Source organism: Acipenser ruthenus, chromosome 6, assembly GCF_902713425.1.
Source record: "Acipenser ruthenus chromosome 6, fAciRut3.2 maternal haplotype, whole genome shotgun sequence".
NCBI lineage: Eukaryota > Metazoa > Chordata > Actinopteri > Acipenseriformes > Acipenseridae > Acipenser > Acipenser ruthenus.
Window position 1 is genome coordinate 14,064,175 of NC_081194.1, and position 18,418 is coordinate 14,082,592.

At 39.6% G+C, this 18,418-nt stretch overlaps 1 protein-coding gene across 1 annotated transcript in view; it reads left to right on the forward strand.

Moving 5' to 3' along the window:
- LOC117411047 (CUB and sushi domain-containing protein 1-like) overlaps nucleotides 1-18,418 on the forward strand; it is a 615,018-nt gene that overhangs the window by 488,611 nt on the left and 107,989 nt on the right. The window contains exons 25-27 of the mRNA XM_034921683.2: nucleotides 2,515-2,641; nucleotides 7,479-7,681; nucleotides 13,872-14,063. Coding sequence (XP_034777574.2) covers nucleotides 2,515-2,641; nucleotides 7,479-7,681; nucleotides 13,872-14,063 — 522 coding nt within the window. The remainder of the gene's footprint in view (nucleotides 1-2,514; nucleotides 2,642-7,478; nucleotides 7,682-13,871; nucleotides 14,064-18,418) is intronic.

An 18,418-nucleotide genomic window follows, 5' to 3' on the forward strand; every position in this document is an offset into this window, starting at 1 on the left:
TCAGCCCTAGGGCTATCTTACGTGGTCGCGGGCACATTGCAAAACGCTAGGACAGGCTCCACTAGGTTGTTATACACCTATAAGTGGAGATACTTACAAAACTGGTGTCTGACTGGAGGTCATGACCCCGTATCTTGCCCAATGCCAGTTATCTTGCAGTTTTTGCAAGAACTGCTGGATGCTGGTAGGTCACCTTCTACATTGAAGGTGTATTTGGCGGCCATTTCTGTGTGCCATGCTCCCATTGATTCTGTATCTCCGGGTGCACATTTCTTGGTGACCCGTTTTCTCAAGGGTGCTCAGCAATTACGCCCTCCACGGAGGGACGTTCTTCCTGAATGGAGCCTTGATATTGTGCCGGAGGCTCTCACGAAGGCCCCATTTGAGCATGTACACTACATAGAGTTGAAGTATCTGTCTATGAAGACAGCCGTCCTCTTGGCTATCACCTCCACAAAGCGGGTCAGTGAGCTACAAGCGCTGTTGGTGCACAGTTCCTGTATGTGTATTTGGGATAATGGCAGCAGACTGTCACTATGTACAAACCCTGTTTTCCACCCTAAGGCGATTACAGCCTTCCAAATGAAGACTGGAGTCTTTCCATCCACCTCTGTTTTCTTTGGAAGAGGATAGGAGATTGAATTCCCTTTGTCCGGTGTGTCATTCTGACCAGCTCTTTGTCTGTCATGGTATAGAGACCCTAGGACAGGCCTTCTCGAAGCAGCAACTGTCGTACGGGATTGTGGACACAGTCTCGACTGCGTATGACAATGCTGGCTTGCCCCTACCTGGGCGGGTAGCCGTGCACTCTACCAGTGGGTTGGCTACATCATGGGCCCTATTCAGAGGGGCCTCGCTGTCTGATATTTGTACTGCGGCTAGCTGGGCTACGCTGCATACTTTCTCCAGGTTCTACCGCCTTAATGTGGTAGATCCTTCCCTGCCTTCATTTGGCACGAGGGTCCATGAGGTTGCAAGCTTGCACCGCTAACCCTTGGGTTATGTGGTTCTAATGCATTCCTGATCTGCTGCCGTTCCTTCTATCTCACGACTGCTCTGGTATACTGGTGGTCGTCTTCGAATTGAAAGGGAACGTTAGGTTACTTACCGTAACCCTGGTTCCCTGAAAGAGAAGACGACCACCAACCAGCGAGGTTGCATCGGTCGCCGTCACAGGTTCGATGCAAAAGAGAAAAAGGCTTTATTTTAGAGCCGCTGATTCCACGAAAGCAGCAAGCCAGCTTTCAGCACGAATGCAGGGGAACTGCAGTTGACTCAGAAAAGCTATTTTGAAATACGCTCAGTTTCAACACAGAAATCTTACCTTACCGTCTTGAGAAGCAAAAAAAGAACATTGCTTCCGTGGGCTGAATGTTTAATCCCTCGGTAGGCGGGATCGAGGCTGTCACCCCAGGAAGGGGCCTATCAGCAGCTCTGTTATGAAGAGCTCACTAAATACCTACCAATAGGAGGCATATCCCATTAGTAATGTTTTGGTGGTCGTCTTCTCTTTCTGGGAACCAGGGTTACGGTAAGTAACCTAACTTTTTGACTTGTGTGCACAGCTTAAAAAAAGAAAGAAAAAAATAACACTATTACTTTATGAAAATGTGTCATTTGCCACGTTGTTTATTGCGAAGAAACTACAATGGCAGGGATAAAAAAAATGAAAAGAAACAACGTCTACTTTTGTACTGTTTCTGCCCGAAATACACACATGAAAAAGTGTATCATTTTAAGTTTTGACATCCTCTGCTGTTATAGTTAATTTAGTGGAGCAAAATAAAGCCTTCACAATCTATTCTGGAATATTACAGTTTTACATATAGTTTTAGGATGAATAGTATTGGAAACACACTGGAGTTAGAACCTGCATATTTAGACACAGTGCTACACTTTTAATCAGGCGCTAAATAAGATGCTTATACAACATAAATAAAGCGATCACTAATTGACGTGCTTTCATTAGTTAACTTGAATGCTTGCTGCGCAGTCATTTTCAGAACATTTTCTAGTTTTAATAAAATTTAAATGAATAACATGCTGTTTCAATAGCATTATAGTGGGATTTGTATAATCTGTTTGCAAGATGTTGTTTGAATATCATCAGAAAAATATCAGGAAAAAATATATTTGCTTTCTATTGTTATTATTAAATGGCGATCAGACATTGTATCATTGTAAGTAGTTATTTCCGACATATATTAGTTGATTGGTGCAAGTGTAGTGTTGCAAAGTTCTGTTACTGTATGTAAAGTGTGATTCGATAGTCAGCTTTTCATGACCATTTAAACAACCCCCCACCACTACGCACATCATGGCGCCCTGTGGACCCCCAGGGTTTGGACATTGCCTTATCTGACCTGCCAGAGAGTGTAATTGAGTACCCCTGCTGCACGATGTGATGTCAGCTGGGGTTTTTCTTAATACTGTTTTGTTTTAGTTTAGTTATGCAAGATATATAATGTATAATTGATCTAAATCTATATTTTTGTTTTTCTCATTGTTTATTAGCTGAATGTGGAGGCCACATTACAGGAGCTACTTCAGGAAGAATATTGTCACCTGGTTACCCTGCACCATATGACAATAACCTGCAATGTACCTGGTCCATTGAGGCAGATCCTGGTAAAACCATAAGGTAATTTAACATATTATTATTATTAGTAGTAGTAGTAGTCGTAGTAGTAGTAGTATTTATTTATTAGCAGACACCCTTACCCAGGGTGACTTGTGTGCGGTGTATACAAAAAATACATATCAAGAATTACAGTACAATTAAGAGCAAGATACAAAATACAGTGACTTCAGTCCTAATAAGAGCAAATGCAAAACACAGTACGATTTGATATTGGAGCAGTTCAAGAGCAGATAACAGTGTTGATAGTTACATCAGGGTTAGATATGAGTGCAAGTGAAATACAAGATACTACAGATTGGGTTAAGTGCAGGATTAAATACAGTAAAATAGGGAGCAGATAAGTGCAAGTTAAAGTGCATTAAAGGCAGAGTGCTATATAGTCCAGAAGGGAAGAGTTGAGTTTTACAGGTCTGAAGAGGTGTATCTTGAGGAGGCTCCGGAAGGTGGTCAGGGACTGGGCAGTCCACTGCGGGCGAGGGTGGAGAAGGAGCGGGATCTGAAAGCAGGGGAGCGTAGAGGAGCTAGAGCCAGTCTTCTAGTGCAGGCGGAGCGGAGAGGTCGAGTGGGGGTGTAGGGAGAGATGAGGGTCTGGAGGTAGCTGGGTGCAGTCTGGTCAAGGCATCAGTAGGCGAGTACAAGAGTCTTGAACTGGATGCGAGCAATGATCGGGAGCCAGTGGAGTGAGCGGAGCAGTGGAGTAGTGTGGGAGAAGTGAGGCAGAGAGAACACCAGGCGAGCAGCAGAGTTCTGGATGAGCTGGAGCAGAGCTGGGTGGCGGACGCAGGGAGGCCGGCCAGGAGGGAGTTGCAGTAGTCTAGGTGGGAGAGTACCAGGGCCTGGATGAGGAGTTGCGTGGAGTAGTTGGTGAGGAAGGGTTGGATTCTTCGTATGTTGCTCAGGAAGAAACGGCAGGTCCATGCTAGAGTGGGGCTGGAAGTAGGACAGGCAGGGTTACTCTGAGGTTCTTGGCTGAGGAGGAGGGAGAGAGCGTGGTAGATTCCAGGTGAATGGAGATAGGGAGATCAGAAGGGGGAGATGAGGAGGGGAAGAAAAGGAGGTCAGATTTGAAGAGGTTGAGTTTGAGGTGATGCGAGTGCATCTAGGAGGAGATAGCAGACAGACAGGTAGAGATACAGGAGGAGATGGTGGGGTCAGAGGGGGGGAAGGAGAGGAAGATCTGAGCATCATCAGCATAGAAATGATATGAGAAACCATAGGATGCGATGAGGGGGCCAGGGAGCGGGTGTAGAGAGACAACAGGAGCGGACCCAAGACTGATCCTTGGGGGACTCATGTTGAGAGAGGGTGAGGTGTGGAGGTTGACCCGCGCTAGTTTACCTGGTAGGTGCTGTCGGAGAGACAGGAGGAGCACCAGGCCAGAGCAGTGCCAGAGATTCCCTGGTCAGCGAGAGAGGATAGGAGAATAGAGTGATCGACAGTGTCAAAGGCAGCAGAGATCTCAAGGAGAATTATGACAGAGGAGAGAGAGGCAGCACGGGAGTGAGTTAGTGACAGACAGGAGAGCAGTTTCAGTGGCATGAGCAGAGCAGAAACCAGATTGGAGAGGGTCGAGCAGAGAGTGGTTAGACAGGAAAGCAGAGAGCTGGCGGTGTACTGCCCGCTCAAGGGTTTTAGAGAGGAAGGTTAAGAGGGAGACAGGACGGTAGTTCTGGGGGAGGTGGGATCGAGGGTATTTTGAGTGTTCTTTGAGGAGGGGGTGATAGAGGCTTGTTTGAAGGAAGAGAGAAAGAGGCCAGAGAGGAGAGAGGTGTTGAGAATGGAGGAGATGAAGGGGAGTAGAGCAGGAGCAGCAGCTTGAAAGAGATGAATGGGGAGGTGGTCCAGGGAGCACGTGGTGGGTTTGTGGCCCTGGATGAGGGAGGAGAGGTCAGAGTTTGACAGGGGAGAGAAGGAGGAGAAGGAGGGTGAGTTAGTAGGGTGTTGGGGTTGGAGTGGGAGGGGGTGGGGGGAGGGAGAGGTGTTAAAGAGTTTGCGAATATCAGGGATTTTAGAGAAGAAAGAGGCAAAGTTGTCAGAGGAGATAGAGGGAGGAGGAGGGGGAGGGTTGAGGAGGGAGGAGAAGGTAGAGAATAGTTTCCAGGGGTTGTTAGTGGAGGATTGGATAATCGATTGGAAATAGGACCGTTTAGCAGAGGAGAGAGTAGAGGAGAAGGAGGAGAGGAGAGAGCGATAGAGGTGTAGGGCTGCAGGGAGTTTGGTTCTCTTCCATTTCTTTTCAGCAGAGCCAGGGTTGGGGAGGGGAGGGGCAGGCAGGTCGGGAGGTGAGGGGACAGAGGGAGTCGAGGGAGGAGGTGAGTGAGGAGAAGAGGGTGGAGGTAGCAGAGTCTACGGAGAGTTGTGAAAAGGAGTCGATAGGAGGGAGGTGAGAGAGAGCGGTGGAGGCAAGGACAGAGGGGGAAAGAGAGCGGAGGTTATGGCGGGAGGTGACAGTGGGGGTAGGTGGAGTAGGGAGAGAGGGGAGAGACAGAGAAAAAGAGATGAAATAGTGATCAGAGAGGTCCCGAGGGGTGACAGAGAGGGTGGAGGAGCAGCAGGCCCTGGAGAAGATGAGGTCCAGTTGACGGCCAGCTTTGTGGGTAGGAGGGGATGGAGAGAGAGAGAAGTTGCAGGAGTGAAGGAGAGGAAGGAATCCGGCAGAGTGGGTGAGGTTGGAGAAATGGATATTGAAATCACCTAACAGGACAGCTGGGGTAGACAGAGAGGGGAGGGAGGAGAGAAGATAGTGGAGTTCATCGAGAAAGTGAGTGAGAGGTCCAGGGGAAGTTGACAGGAAGAGGTTAGTTGGACAGTGTGAAATTCAAAGGTGTTAACAGAGAGTGAGGAGAGGTCAGAAAAGAGTAAGGAGGGAGAGAGGAGAAGACCAGTTCCACCTCCCCATCCAGTGAGACGCGGAGTATGGGACAGGATTTAGAGAGAGGACAGTGCAGCAGGAGTTAGTGTTATCAGGAGAGAGCCAGGTTTCAGTGAGAGCAAGGAAATCAAGAGAGTGGGAGGCAGAGATTATTATTATTATTATTATTATTATTATTATTATTATTATTTATTAGCAGACGCACTTATCCAGGGCGACTTACAATTGTTACAAGATACAATTGTTACAAGATAATTACATTATTTTTACACATTATTTTTACATACAATTTCTCATTTTATACAGGTGGGTTTTTACTGGAGCAATCTAGGTAAAGTACCTTGCTCAAGGGTACAGCAGCAGTGTCCCCGACCTGGGATTGAACCCACGACCCTCCGGTCAAGAGTCCAGAGCCCTAACCACTACTCCACACTGCTGCCCATTAAATCAGCTTTGTTAGCAGAAAAGTGACAGTTCCAGAGGGCACCGGAGAGAGTGCAGGAGGGGAGAGAGTGGGGGGGGGGGGGGGGGACAGAGGGATGAGGTTAGAGGGGTTAGCAATGTCTCTCCTTCCTGACTTGTATCAATCATTGATTTGTTCTGAATACTTTAAACCCACCCCAACTACTGAATAGCAGCACATTCCTAAATTCCTAATGGAGACTGCGCTTGCGAGATTTAAAACGAGATTACAATTAGGAATGATGGCTTGTCCGTAGGATTTAAAGCTGTATTACAGTTAAGATACGGAGGATTTAAAACAGAATTTCAAATTGTGGGGAAATGTAAAAAAATGCCTACACACAAAAGCCCCAGAAGAATGTGTCCGTGACCATAAGGATTTCATTGTGGAAGACAGCAAAAGAAAGAAGGTACAACTTAAATGTGCAAGTACTGTCGAGTTACTATACATATTTTTACAGAAAAAAACTGCCCAAGCATTGTGCAAAGTAACCAAAAACAATAATTTCTTACAGTATATAAAAAGCAAAAGCTCCAATAAAAAAAAAAAAAAGATTTACATAAAACTCGAAAATAGCTCAAAAATAAAAACCGAAAACAGACAATTAATGAACAAGAAAAGGAAAGAGTGTCCTTAACTGAAGAATTGTTACTGAGAATACATTTGAAAAAAAATAAAAACATGTCTTTTTTTTCCTGCTAATCCAATCAATAAGCATCTATTTAAGCGATAGTGTCTGTCGTTGAAGGCCCTACCGGATGCGCCCCGAGCCGAAGACAGAGCACTAACGAACGTCAAGGTCAACTACCACACGGTAGAGCCTTCATTGAGAGGGCACTATCGCTATTAGATAGCAATTTTTCTCATTTTCTTAAAAAACAAAACAAAACAAAAAAACACTTTAAAACCTAGGTTTACCTTGAACTTGTAATGATGAGCTGGGTACCATTCTGTTGAGACGTTTTAGGAAAATAGTCCTGAAAGTGTTATTAAAGGATCATGTATATAATTAGAGTGAGAGAGAGAGACAAGGCAAATAACTGTATTAAACAAATCACTTTTTTACCTATCACAGCAGCTTATAGTTTATCTGGACAGTGCCATTATCTGAATGGAGCAATAGTACTAAATTGTCCATGTCTGTTTGTTATTGTTGAAAGATGCTGAGCTCCAGTCGAGCTGACAGGCTGTGATTGGCTGATTCGGTAATTGCGGGTACAGGACAGGTTGCTTTCGTCAGTGCAAAGTATTGATTGCCTGGTTTTGGTTGATAATAAAATAAATGTGAGCCAATTGCTTTTTGAGTAGTATTTGCTGTCCAATTGATCTGAACTAAGCTTTTATTATGGCAAGTCAAAATGAAAATGCCGTCCCTTGCGCGGATTGATTTTAAGTTTGACTGACAATTGTACTCCCACAATTGTACATAGCAAAAGAGTTTATTATGTGTGTTGCAAAAGAACCAATATAAGCTTCATTTGTACTTTGCATTTTGTTTGCAGCCTTCATTTTATAGTCTTTGACACTGAAGTTGGCCACGATATCCTAAAAGTGTGGGATGGTCCAATAGCAAGTGACATCCTACTAAAAGAGTGGAGTGGCTCATCATTACCTGAAGACACCCACAGCACGTTCAACTCATTAACTTTGCAGTTTGACAGTGACTACTTCATCAGCAAGTCTGGGTTCTCCATTCAGTTCTCAAGTAAGTACCACTTCTTCAATTGTAAACTTTAACTTGAATAACTGTAGTTATGAGTATATCAAGACTAGGCAAGACATGTTTTACCAGTACACAGAACAAATGACTAATGTGAACAGGGTTTCCTCTCAGCTAGTTTGGATTCGCGAGATTCAGCTGTATTTAATTAGAGGCAGTGCTAGTTTAGTTTATTCATTATGTTTTGTAATGTTTAATTGTGAATTATTTATACAGTAAGCATAGTCCAATTCTTAAATTTGTGGAGTCTTCATTCTTGTCGGTTTATATCAAATTACATGATATATTTTTCATAAACCGTGGACTGACTCATCACTCATTTTTTATATGCTGTCTAAGCACACTACTACATTTATACATTGTTAATGAAGAACAGTAGAGTTTGGAATTGTTTAAAAGGTCACCCAAATAGTTTTTGCATGGTTACAGGTGTTAAATATGAATTTGAACTCACTATACCAGTTAGGTATATTGTATTTATTCCTGCTGATTCTCATCAGTATGTAATTATAATCTCATGCATCAGAGGACGAAGATTAAGGGTCAGAAAATCTGTCTCTTCAGGGTCTCAGGGTTCAAGTATATTTAAATTATGTCACATGACTAAGGGTGCCTTGCCATAATAATTGAGTCTCTCATTACAATATAAAAAATACATATTTTAATGCCCTGTTTACTTTACAAAAATAATCTTTTAATTACACCGTGTAACAATTTTTTATTTTTTTTGGTTCCTGGGTAGTAAGTGTTATTTCCTAATTGCTTATGCCTCAAAAGTATAGAAAATGGCTATTATTCCCCACAAACTTTGCTTTTGTGACCAGGACAGTGATATTTTGAAATTTACCTATTTTCCAGAACATTCCAGATAGATTCAGTGCTGAGTAAACTTGCAGTAACTTCTAGAACTTTCCAGTAATATAAATAGTAGTATAAATACAGGGGCCTTAAGCCCACCAGTTCAGTTTAGTTCCAGCTGCCTAAGTGGATACATATCTGCATTTTTCTGAGATGGCATCAAGAGGCTACGGTGTTAATCCTGATGGGTCTCCAAGGCGGCTTTACCAAGTTTCCCTGCTATCTTTGCCTTTGGGACAGCAGGGACACCAAGGCGCACTACCACAGGCGGGACTGGCCACAGCGGACCGAGTTCTCTGTGGGGAGGAACAACGTCAAGCGTGAGCCACTGGTGGACCCCCGGAAAGTGCTGATGCCACCACTGCACATCAAATTGGGCCTTATGAAACAATTTGTCAGAGCTCTAGATAAGGAGTCGGCAGCCTTCAAGTACCTTCAAGACTTCTTCCCTAAGCTGTCTGAGGCAAAGGTCAAAGCCGGTGTCTTCGTCGGACCACAGATAAAGAAGATCCTGGAGTGCAATGAATTCCCCAAGAAGCTCACTAGTAAGGAGAAAGCGGCTTGGAACAGCTTTGTCGCAGTGGTTCGGGGCTTCCTGGGCAATCACAAGGCCGAAAACTATGTGGAGCTGGTTGAGACTCTGGTGATGAACTACGGCACAATGGGCTGTAGGATGTCCCTCAAAGTCCATATCCTTGATGCTCATCTTGATAAATTCAAGGAGAACATGGGAGTGTACTCGGAGTAGCAGGATATACTGGACTTTGAACGCCGCTACCAAGGACAGTATAACGAGAACATGATGGGAGACTACATTTGGGGGCTGATTCGTGAAAGTGATTTACAGTATAATCGTAAATCTCGAAAAACTACTCACTTCTAAATCTTTTGTAGTCATTTTTGTATTACTTTAGTATAAATACATGTTAATTTGGATTCATATGTTGTTTTTTTCTGACTTTATGTGAACGAAAAGACACAAATTCACCCGTTTTCTCACTGGAAATATGTAAATTTCAAAATATCACTGTCCTGGTCACAAAAGCAAAGTTTGTGGGGAATAATAGCCATTTTCTGTACTTTTGAGGCATAAGCAATTAGGAAATAACACTTACTACCCAGGAACAAAAATTGTGTTACATAGTTTTATAAATCTTTTCTGTTTAGCTCAATTGTCAGGTTGAGCGTTGTAACAGAAAAGTTCAGGGCACTATATGCAAGTGATGAACATGCATGCACACATGTCATATTTCACGAGGGGCAGCAGTCTGTGTCATTCTGGAAACTTGCTGTAGATTTCCATTCTTAACTTCCCTGCAAGAAATGGCCATATGTTCCTCCAGGAGAATTCAAACACATTGCAGACTTGTCACATTGAATCGATTTACATGCTGGCTGTCTGTGGTGGATCTACTCCCATTTGACAGTGTTATGGCAGGTGTTTCTATTTTTTTTTGTCCGACTCCTGCCTGTAACATAATGGTGTATTAGCTTTAATTAAACAAAATATTCTCATAGAAAGAATAATGACAGAGGTGTGACTGTAAATACTGTAGTCTGCAAAGCATATTTGCTTGCAGATAATTTAAAGTTTTTTCTTTTTTTTCTCATTAATATACATTTACAAACACATGTCATTTAGTGGGAAGTGTTTACATAATCAAAGTGTACTCGGTTTTTTTTTTTTATTTGTTTTTAGATGTGAGTCATTTTTGTAAGGCAAACGGACCAGTACATCTTCCTGTGTAAAGTTGTCATCCTGTGCATTAAACACACTTATTTTTTGATTTACAATAACGTAATGTGTCATGTGCAGGGTATGTTATTATAACATACATTATTTCGTAGTTTGAGCAGCCAGCTTCACTATTTGGGACTCTTGCCCAAACTTCAGCAATATGAGATACCCTACACACAACATATTAACTCATAACTTAGTGTTCATCAACCTAATTTAGACATCAGAATTCAGTCAAATATTAAATACAAAATAAAACCATGCAAAACACATTCATTATATGAATACCTCGTCAATTTAGCAAAGCAGCTTTTAAAAAGCTTTTATAATTTTTGAGTTAAACTTGAATGAATAGGATCCATTTTTAATGCAATAGAAATGTTTAAGAAGTGTTTTATAAGCTGCACTTATGGTGATTACGTTCCATTATGGAACACACTTCTATTAAAATTATGTCATGGGGAAAGTGCAAGGGTGAATTTTAGGTCATTTATTGGATTAAGAATTATCTGTCACACTTAAAAGGAAATAATTATATGGACTATGAGTCCTATTATGTACATCACTGTCATGGTCATAAAGTAGACGGAATGTAAATGAATACCAAGATATATTAGTTTCATTTCCTTTAATTAATTTATGTTGGGAAAGGCAAGACAGAGGCATCTGAAATCAGAAATGATTTTGAAACCAACTGGTTTTACTTGTTATGCTTTTAGTCACTGAACAATAATGGATCTTTTCTATTAAATATACATATAGTTTGCTTGCACCTCGTTTTCATCTTGTCAACACCTCTAGTTTTCCCTTTTAGCATTTGCATTGTTGATAATTTATTCTCATATAATTTCTCCTACTTTTACTAGCAGTTTCATAGTATTTCATATTGGCAACATCTTAATTTTTTCTTTTATTAATCGGTAAAAAAATGTTGCATTGCAAAAAAGTGATTTATGGATAAGGCACATTGCGAGGCCCAAAGTTAACCCTAAACCATTGGGCTGCAGAACAAATGTACTTTAATATGCGTAACGTCCTGGGGCCCGTTTCACAAAAGCGGTTTGCGACGATTCGCAATCGCAAGCAGCTCGCAATTAAAAAATCGGGTTTCATAAAACATTTGCTGGGCTGCGACATCACCGATTTTCACCAGAAACCTGCGACTGCCAGACAGCAGCTGCAAGTAGCAATTTTCATCGGAGATCCTGTTTTAGGATATACCGTAGCGCTCATACTACTAGCTTGCTGTGGAACTGTACGCTTTATTGAACGGATTTCTCAGGTAAAACATTCTGATGACAATATGAACTTGTCTCTGTATCTTATAACACACACATTTAAATGAAATGGAGGTATAACTGCAGTATACAAAAATGTGTTGTTTTTTTTGGATATATACAAAAGGATTATAATTACAAAAGTATTTATTTAATGACGTGTAACCCAAAGTTATGTGGGTACAAAATAATAGTAACTGCAAGGTCAAGTTGTAAAAACAAACACGGTTTATTTATTAAATACAGTCATACATAGAAAGTACCGATTTATTCAGTATGATAATAGCATTACTGGGCAGATTGTCTTGCTTTAAACGGGTGACAATGGCGTGCAGCAATTATTATGTGGATAATAATAATGATAATGTGGCGATCCTTGGTTCCCGGAGGCAGGAGTTTCTCAAAAGCGGAGGTGGGACGCGAACCCGAGACCTCCCGCTCTGAAGCATATCGCTGTACAAAAGAGCCGGCTCCCTTGCAGGAGCTGGTATCGGGCTTATGTCTTCATATTTGATTACGTCAGCTACCAGCCTTGACCCCTACCCTACCCCTGTGCATGCTTCACTAATAATAATAATAATAATAATAATAATAATAATAATAATAATAATAATAATAATAATAATAATAATAATGCAAACAAAATTCAATGTGTACAATAAATAAGTTAAATAACACACAAACGTGATACAAATAAATGGACCAAACTCAAGTGACAAAAATAGTGACTTCTAGATAAAAAGTAGAAACCCATCAGATCCCCAAATCACAGAAACAAAAAGCACTTTCCTCAATTTGTCTCCGCTACAGTTCACCACGCAATAACAAAGCTTTGTTGCAAAAGCCACATCCATCTTATTACCTGCCCCACATGTTTAAATAATGAGGCTAAATGCAGCTTGATTATCAGGCATGCCCCCTAATAAAGACTAATAAAAGTGTCAAGGTAGTGAGTGTGCTTAGCTGGCTACATACGTTTCGGCCAAAAGCCCCTTTTCAGCTGTGTAGAAAGAAAAGTAAACACAGATCAGTACATTTTTTCTTTAAATACATTTACTGAAACAGCGTTTACTTTTTTTTCTACACAGCTGAAGGGCTTCCCTTGTGTATGTATGTATAGAACTTTCAAAGTACAGCCTGTCACTTCTACACAGCTCCAAATCTCTGTCGATAGTGACGTATTTTGGATTTCCTCAATCAACTTTAAAGCTTTTCCCTCACCCTTCTTTTTCCTTCTTTTAATTTTGTTCTGCTTGTTAGATCTATACATTTCTTTCTTATTTTGGCAACTGTTTTTTGCTCCTCCCCAACAGTGTTTACTGCACCAGTGATCATCTGCAACTTCTTTGTGATTTAAAATTTGAGAAAACTTGCCAAGTAGAACGGATTTGTCTTGACCAGCCATTTGAATAATTGTATCATTTTTTTTCTTTAAAAAAAATAGCTGTCCTTTGCAACCATGCCATTGTGCATTTACCTAATTGGTCACTGTGCCTTAAAATTGATTACCGAGTTAGTGATTTCACTCATCGCAGATCGCAAAAGACTGATCGCAAGCGACGGCACTTGCGAAGTGCTTTATGAAACGCACGCGCCGACCTCTGCGTCGTCGCAACCTCATCGCAAGCACATTGCAATCGCAGGACTTTAGTGAAACGGGCCCTTGCACCGGTAAGCATCAGTCGTGAGGAAAATAAATTGTTACACTGGTATCCAGACAGCCATCATGTGCTATGAAAAGTAATGAGAGGAAAATGCAAAACTATAGACTTGCAACAGATGGATCCAGTGAGTGTCTGGTACTCCTGAGGCTGTTCAGCTTGAGATTAGAAAAATCTACTATCGAAGAATGGCAGTTCAACCTGTGTGACGTGAGGCAGAGGGAAACAACAGAGCACGTATTGCTGCAGTACCAAAGGTACAGTGATTAACAATAAATACCGGGCCAGTTACAAAAAGAAAGCAATTTTGTAAATGTAAAATATTGCATATCTTAAAGAGTAAGTAGCATAAAGTGTCTTTCATGTCGCCTTTTTATATTTCTTGCTATTTTTGTAGTAGTTGCAGTTATTCTGAGTTGTGCTGGGTTATGTTTCACCAATGTTGATTATCATATTTTTTCTCTAAATCAACCTTTAAAGGCCAGGTAAAGACAAGAAAAATGATAATGACTGGAGCAAGAGAAACCAGAATCACTTTAAAGCCGTAATACACACACACACACACACACACACACACACACACACACACACACACACACACACACATATATATGCATGATTTAATTGCATTCTTTCTGCAGCTACAACAGCTACAACATGCAATGACCCAGGAACTCCACAGAATGGCACTAGGTACGGTGACAGCCGAGAGCCAGGAGATACTGTTACTTTTCAGTGTGATCCAGGCTACCAAATACAAGGAGCGGCAAAAATCACCTGTGTGCAACTCAACAGCAGATTCTTTTGGCAACCTGATCCTCCAACTTGTATTGGTAAGTTAATCTAAGGCAGATTTTAAAAGATAGATATTTAATAGCATTACTCTAGCGTAGTACATAGTTCTCACATATGAACCATAAACAGTTTATATTGCATCATTTGACTAGGGAATGAATACACTACCATAATTTCATATAAGAATGAGTAATTGCTTCTCAGGAATGTGATGAACTTGTTTTTCTCGAGGCAAAGGCTTAGAATACAAAGCCTGGTCCCTGTTTTAATTAAAAGTTCGATTCTGAAATTTAACCAACATTAAAATAAATATATATTTTTTATAAACCATAAAAAGTAATAACTTCAGGTTAATGTATAATGTAATAACAAACTAGTGTTGACCAGTTATGTATTTTTGGGAAATCAGTGATTGGGAAATCAATGGGAGGATGCATGAAGACAATGGAGCTGCATTAATATATATATATATATACACTTTTTAAATTAAAAAATCTATATAGTGTCAGATGTAGCAGCATTACTGTAGGCAACACAATTAAAAATACGTTTGCTGTATCATTTCTTTGGTTTGTTCAAAGCTTTAGTTCTGAAGATCTGAACCATACAACAAGCATAATATACTGGATTTCTATTGGCCACTCTGTGTGATATTACAATCTGAGAAACTAAGCTGAAGGATTAATTACTACACATACAGCATAATATTTTTTTGTTGACTCCATAGGGAATGTTAAAATGAAAAAAATTACATGCCTGGTACTTAGCTCCACAAAGCCCCTGGGGTTGTGTTCATTTTTCGATTTAACATGTCCCCTACCAAGTCTAGTATTGTGGATTTATTAAGGTAATTTTCAGATTGTTATATTACACAGAGTGACCAATAGAAATAGTATGTTATGCTCTCTGTATGGTTCACATGTTCACCCTGTGTCAGATACTGTATGATTGCTTAAGCATTTCAGCCAATGAGGGTGCGGCACATTCTTCCATTTCCTGTACATAACAGCACCCAAAGATAGGCTGTTATTATGGAAGCATGGCTCTGTTAAAAAAAAAAAAAAAAAACATTAGCAAAAAAACATGTGTACTTGAATGACAGCAGACATGAAAAAACAAAAGCAGGAATGACACAGCAAACCTTTTAAATGGTGTGTTGTCTGCACTAGTGCTGCGCATCAGACACCATACTAAATACACACAAGTATAATAGTATGGTATAATTGTATTTTACTCACATACCAAAACTTCTGGCTAGTGAAATCATCTGGTATTGCTTTGCTATGCCCCTAGGGTAAACACTTGCCCGGCATTCTGGGATTTGGGAAGAACAAAGAACAATAGCCCAATAACTCTTTATTAATATACATGAATAGTTGCATATTGATATCTCATCTGCTTCTTTTTATTCACCAGCCTAATGTGATATACATTACATTCCAGCTATGTATTTTACCTCTGTAAAAGAGCCTGTGAATGTTGTATAATATTGTCAGATGTTAAGAGATAAAAATATCTTCTTGTAAGGACCTAATGCTTTAAACTCTTTGCATTAACTCATTCTTCCAAACAATATAATGTAAAGGTTTATTAAACAGTAGCTTTAAAGGACACTCAGGGCCCTTTTTCATGTTTTAATCAACACAGTGGGTCCCTCCTGAATTTTAATAAACCACTTTTTAAAAAAATTATTATTTGGAATTATGTCAATGTACAGGTTCATAAAATGAGCATAGTCATTACAGTATATGAATATGCAGCTCTTCATATATTAAAAAGTAATTCACTATTGCCTCTGGGCCATATAAATGTACTGCACTACTAATTTAAAAACTATTTCAAAGTGCATACAAAGTAAAGTATGCTTCTTTATAATTATGAACAAACACTGTAAATTCTTCAATAGGAAAAAAAATGCATTGGTTTAATAATTCACATCATGAAAAACTGCTTATTTGTGATTCACATGTTTCAATTTGTCACAGTATTGTCTGTTTAAAAAAAAAATCTAAAATGTAATTAGTCTACTTAAAAAATAAATGTACAAAGAAACGGAATGCACATACTTAATGTGTACCCAGGGTGACCTTGTGGGGCTTTCTGGTTTAAAATAATCTTTATTATCACCTACACAGCAGCGTTGGAATCCTCTAAGGTCCTGTAAAAGCCATGACATACAGCTTTTAACATTCCAGTAAAGTACTTCTTCTGCTATGCTGGGAACTGCTTCCATTTAATACCAGTTCTTATTAGTATTCTGAACATAGACAAAGCCATTCATGTTTATTTAATGTCTTCCACTGCATTTTTTTCTTTATAGTCGTATGTTCTCACCACTGCTGTGCTATCACAGAACTTTTGGTATCTGACATTCAAAACTTCCACAAATAACCAACAAATACTATCAGTTCATCCCAATAAAGCCATATTTATGTCCTAATAGAATTGCATCATATAACTACAGCATTTTTTAAATACACCAGTGGAGCAATAGATACAGTATATAGGTTTGCTAACCCTAAAGGTATTTGGTTCTTTCCATAAAAGAGTGCTAAATTGACATAAAGAGAGAATGTACAGTATATGTCTGTATAAATGTTTTTTTTTTTTTTTTTTTCTGTGATCAACTGTAATGTGCCATACTGTTTCTATGATTCATTTACAGGTGCTGGACAAAAAAAAAAAAAAAAATGGAAACACTTGCAATGTAACTCTTTTGTTATTATGCTGTCCCTTACTGATTAATTTGTTTTCCAAATAGAACCCCTGACATGTATTGGGGCAAATACGTAAACTGCATGTCACAGACATTTGGAATCCCACTCCTGCCAGGTTGATGATCTTGGCAGGGGACCCACAAGGAGCCCTGTATTGATCCATGTGCTTCCGCTGGTTGAAGGAGGAATGTTGGCTAGTTCTACAATAGTTTGCCTCAATAAAAACGGCATCTCCCTATTTTACGTCAGTTTCAGTCATCCATGTCTTTCAAGATCTGACAAGCTTTTATAGATTGTAGGCCATCATGAAATCACTGCAGTTCTGGCTTGCCTATTCTCTTATTAATGTTATAACAGATGTTTCTAAATTTTACAAGATGAGTGTCTGTTTTTTCCCCCAGTTTTAACATAAAACAAGAAGAAAGCATACACGAGACTGTCCGTGTAGTTTACAGGTTGGTTGTTATATGAGAGGTGTGCCGTATACTGTAGTATTCTATATAGTATAGTGCAGTGTTTTTTTTTTTTTTTAATAGTGTAGCATACAAGTGGTGAATGTTATAGATATATTATAAGAGATGATGGGAAACCAGTGTGGGACAGAGGACTCCTGTCTTGTAATGTAAAAGGTAATATGATTAATTATTGAAAGGAAATTAAGGTAAACACAAAAATACAGTAGGTTAACTCTAGTTTTGGTTAATGGTGGCAATTGAATAGTTTTTGATAATTTATTGATTTTCTTTGTTTCTGACTTTAGTGGTAGGTGAAATCTGTTCAAAATGTATATATGTTTGTATTGATGTACGCTAACTAGAAAATACAATTTCAAAACCAATCTTAGACAAAGAAGGAGATACCTTTTATTGGAGTAACTAAACAAAAATTAATCACAAGCTTTCAAGACCTCAGAGATCTCTTCTTCAGGTGAGAGTAGGAAAGAGAGATTGATGTTTCCATCAAAGACCAATCTTATAATCTTACAATTTTCATATATTAAAGAAGACATTTTTTCACTATAGCAATAACATTTTTGGTTTTTTTTTTACTTATTTTATCTCTCCTTACCCATTCCAGCATATTTAGTGTCCCCTTTGTTACAAAATAACTATATTGATATCCCAAGAAGGGATGTATGAGTGATTGTTGGCAGGGACAGATTTAACCCCATCCCTACCAACCTTACAAAGACAATGACAAATTATTTCTGTTTTTTGATGCCCTAGTTAACCTTACTCAGAGTATCTCAAGCTTAAGATGCCATGCATCTAGTTCTGTTTCAGCCATTTTTTACAATGGTGTTGTTTGGGAAAATCTGATTTATGCTCTTGTGCAGGGGTGTCCTGTAGAGCCACGATCCAGCAGGTTTTATAGGTAACCCTTAAATCATCAATTTCTGAAGAATGAAAGTTGTTGATCAATTTAGCAAGTTAATGTGTTCAATTAAATCAGGATTGGTCAGAGTGTTCAGGATTTTGTTCCACATTATCTCTAAATTACTTAATTGAACAAATTACTATTTCAATTGAAAAACAAATTACTGCTTAACTAGTCAAAATTAAATTGTTCCGCAAGTCTTTAGAAATTGATGATTAAGGGTTACCTATTATTTATTTCTTAGCAGACGCCCTTATCCAGGGCGACTTACAATTGTTACCTTTAAAACTTGCTAGAAT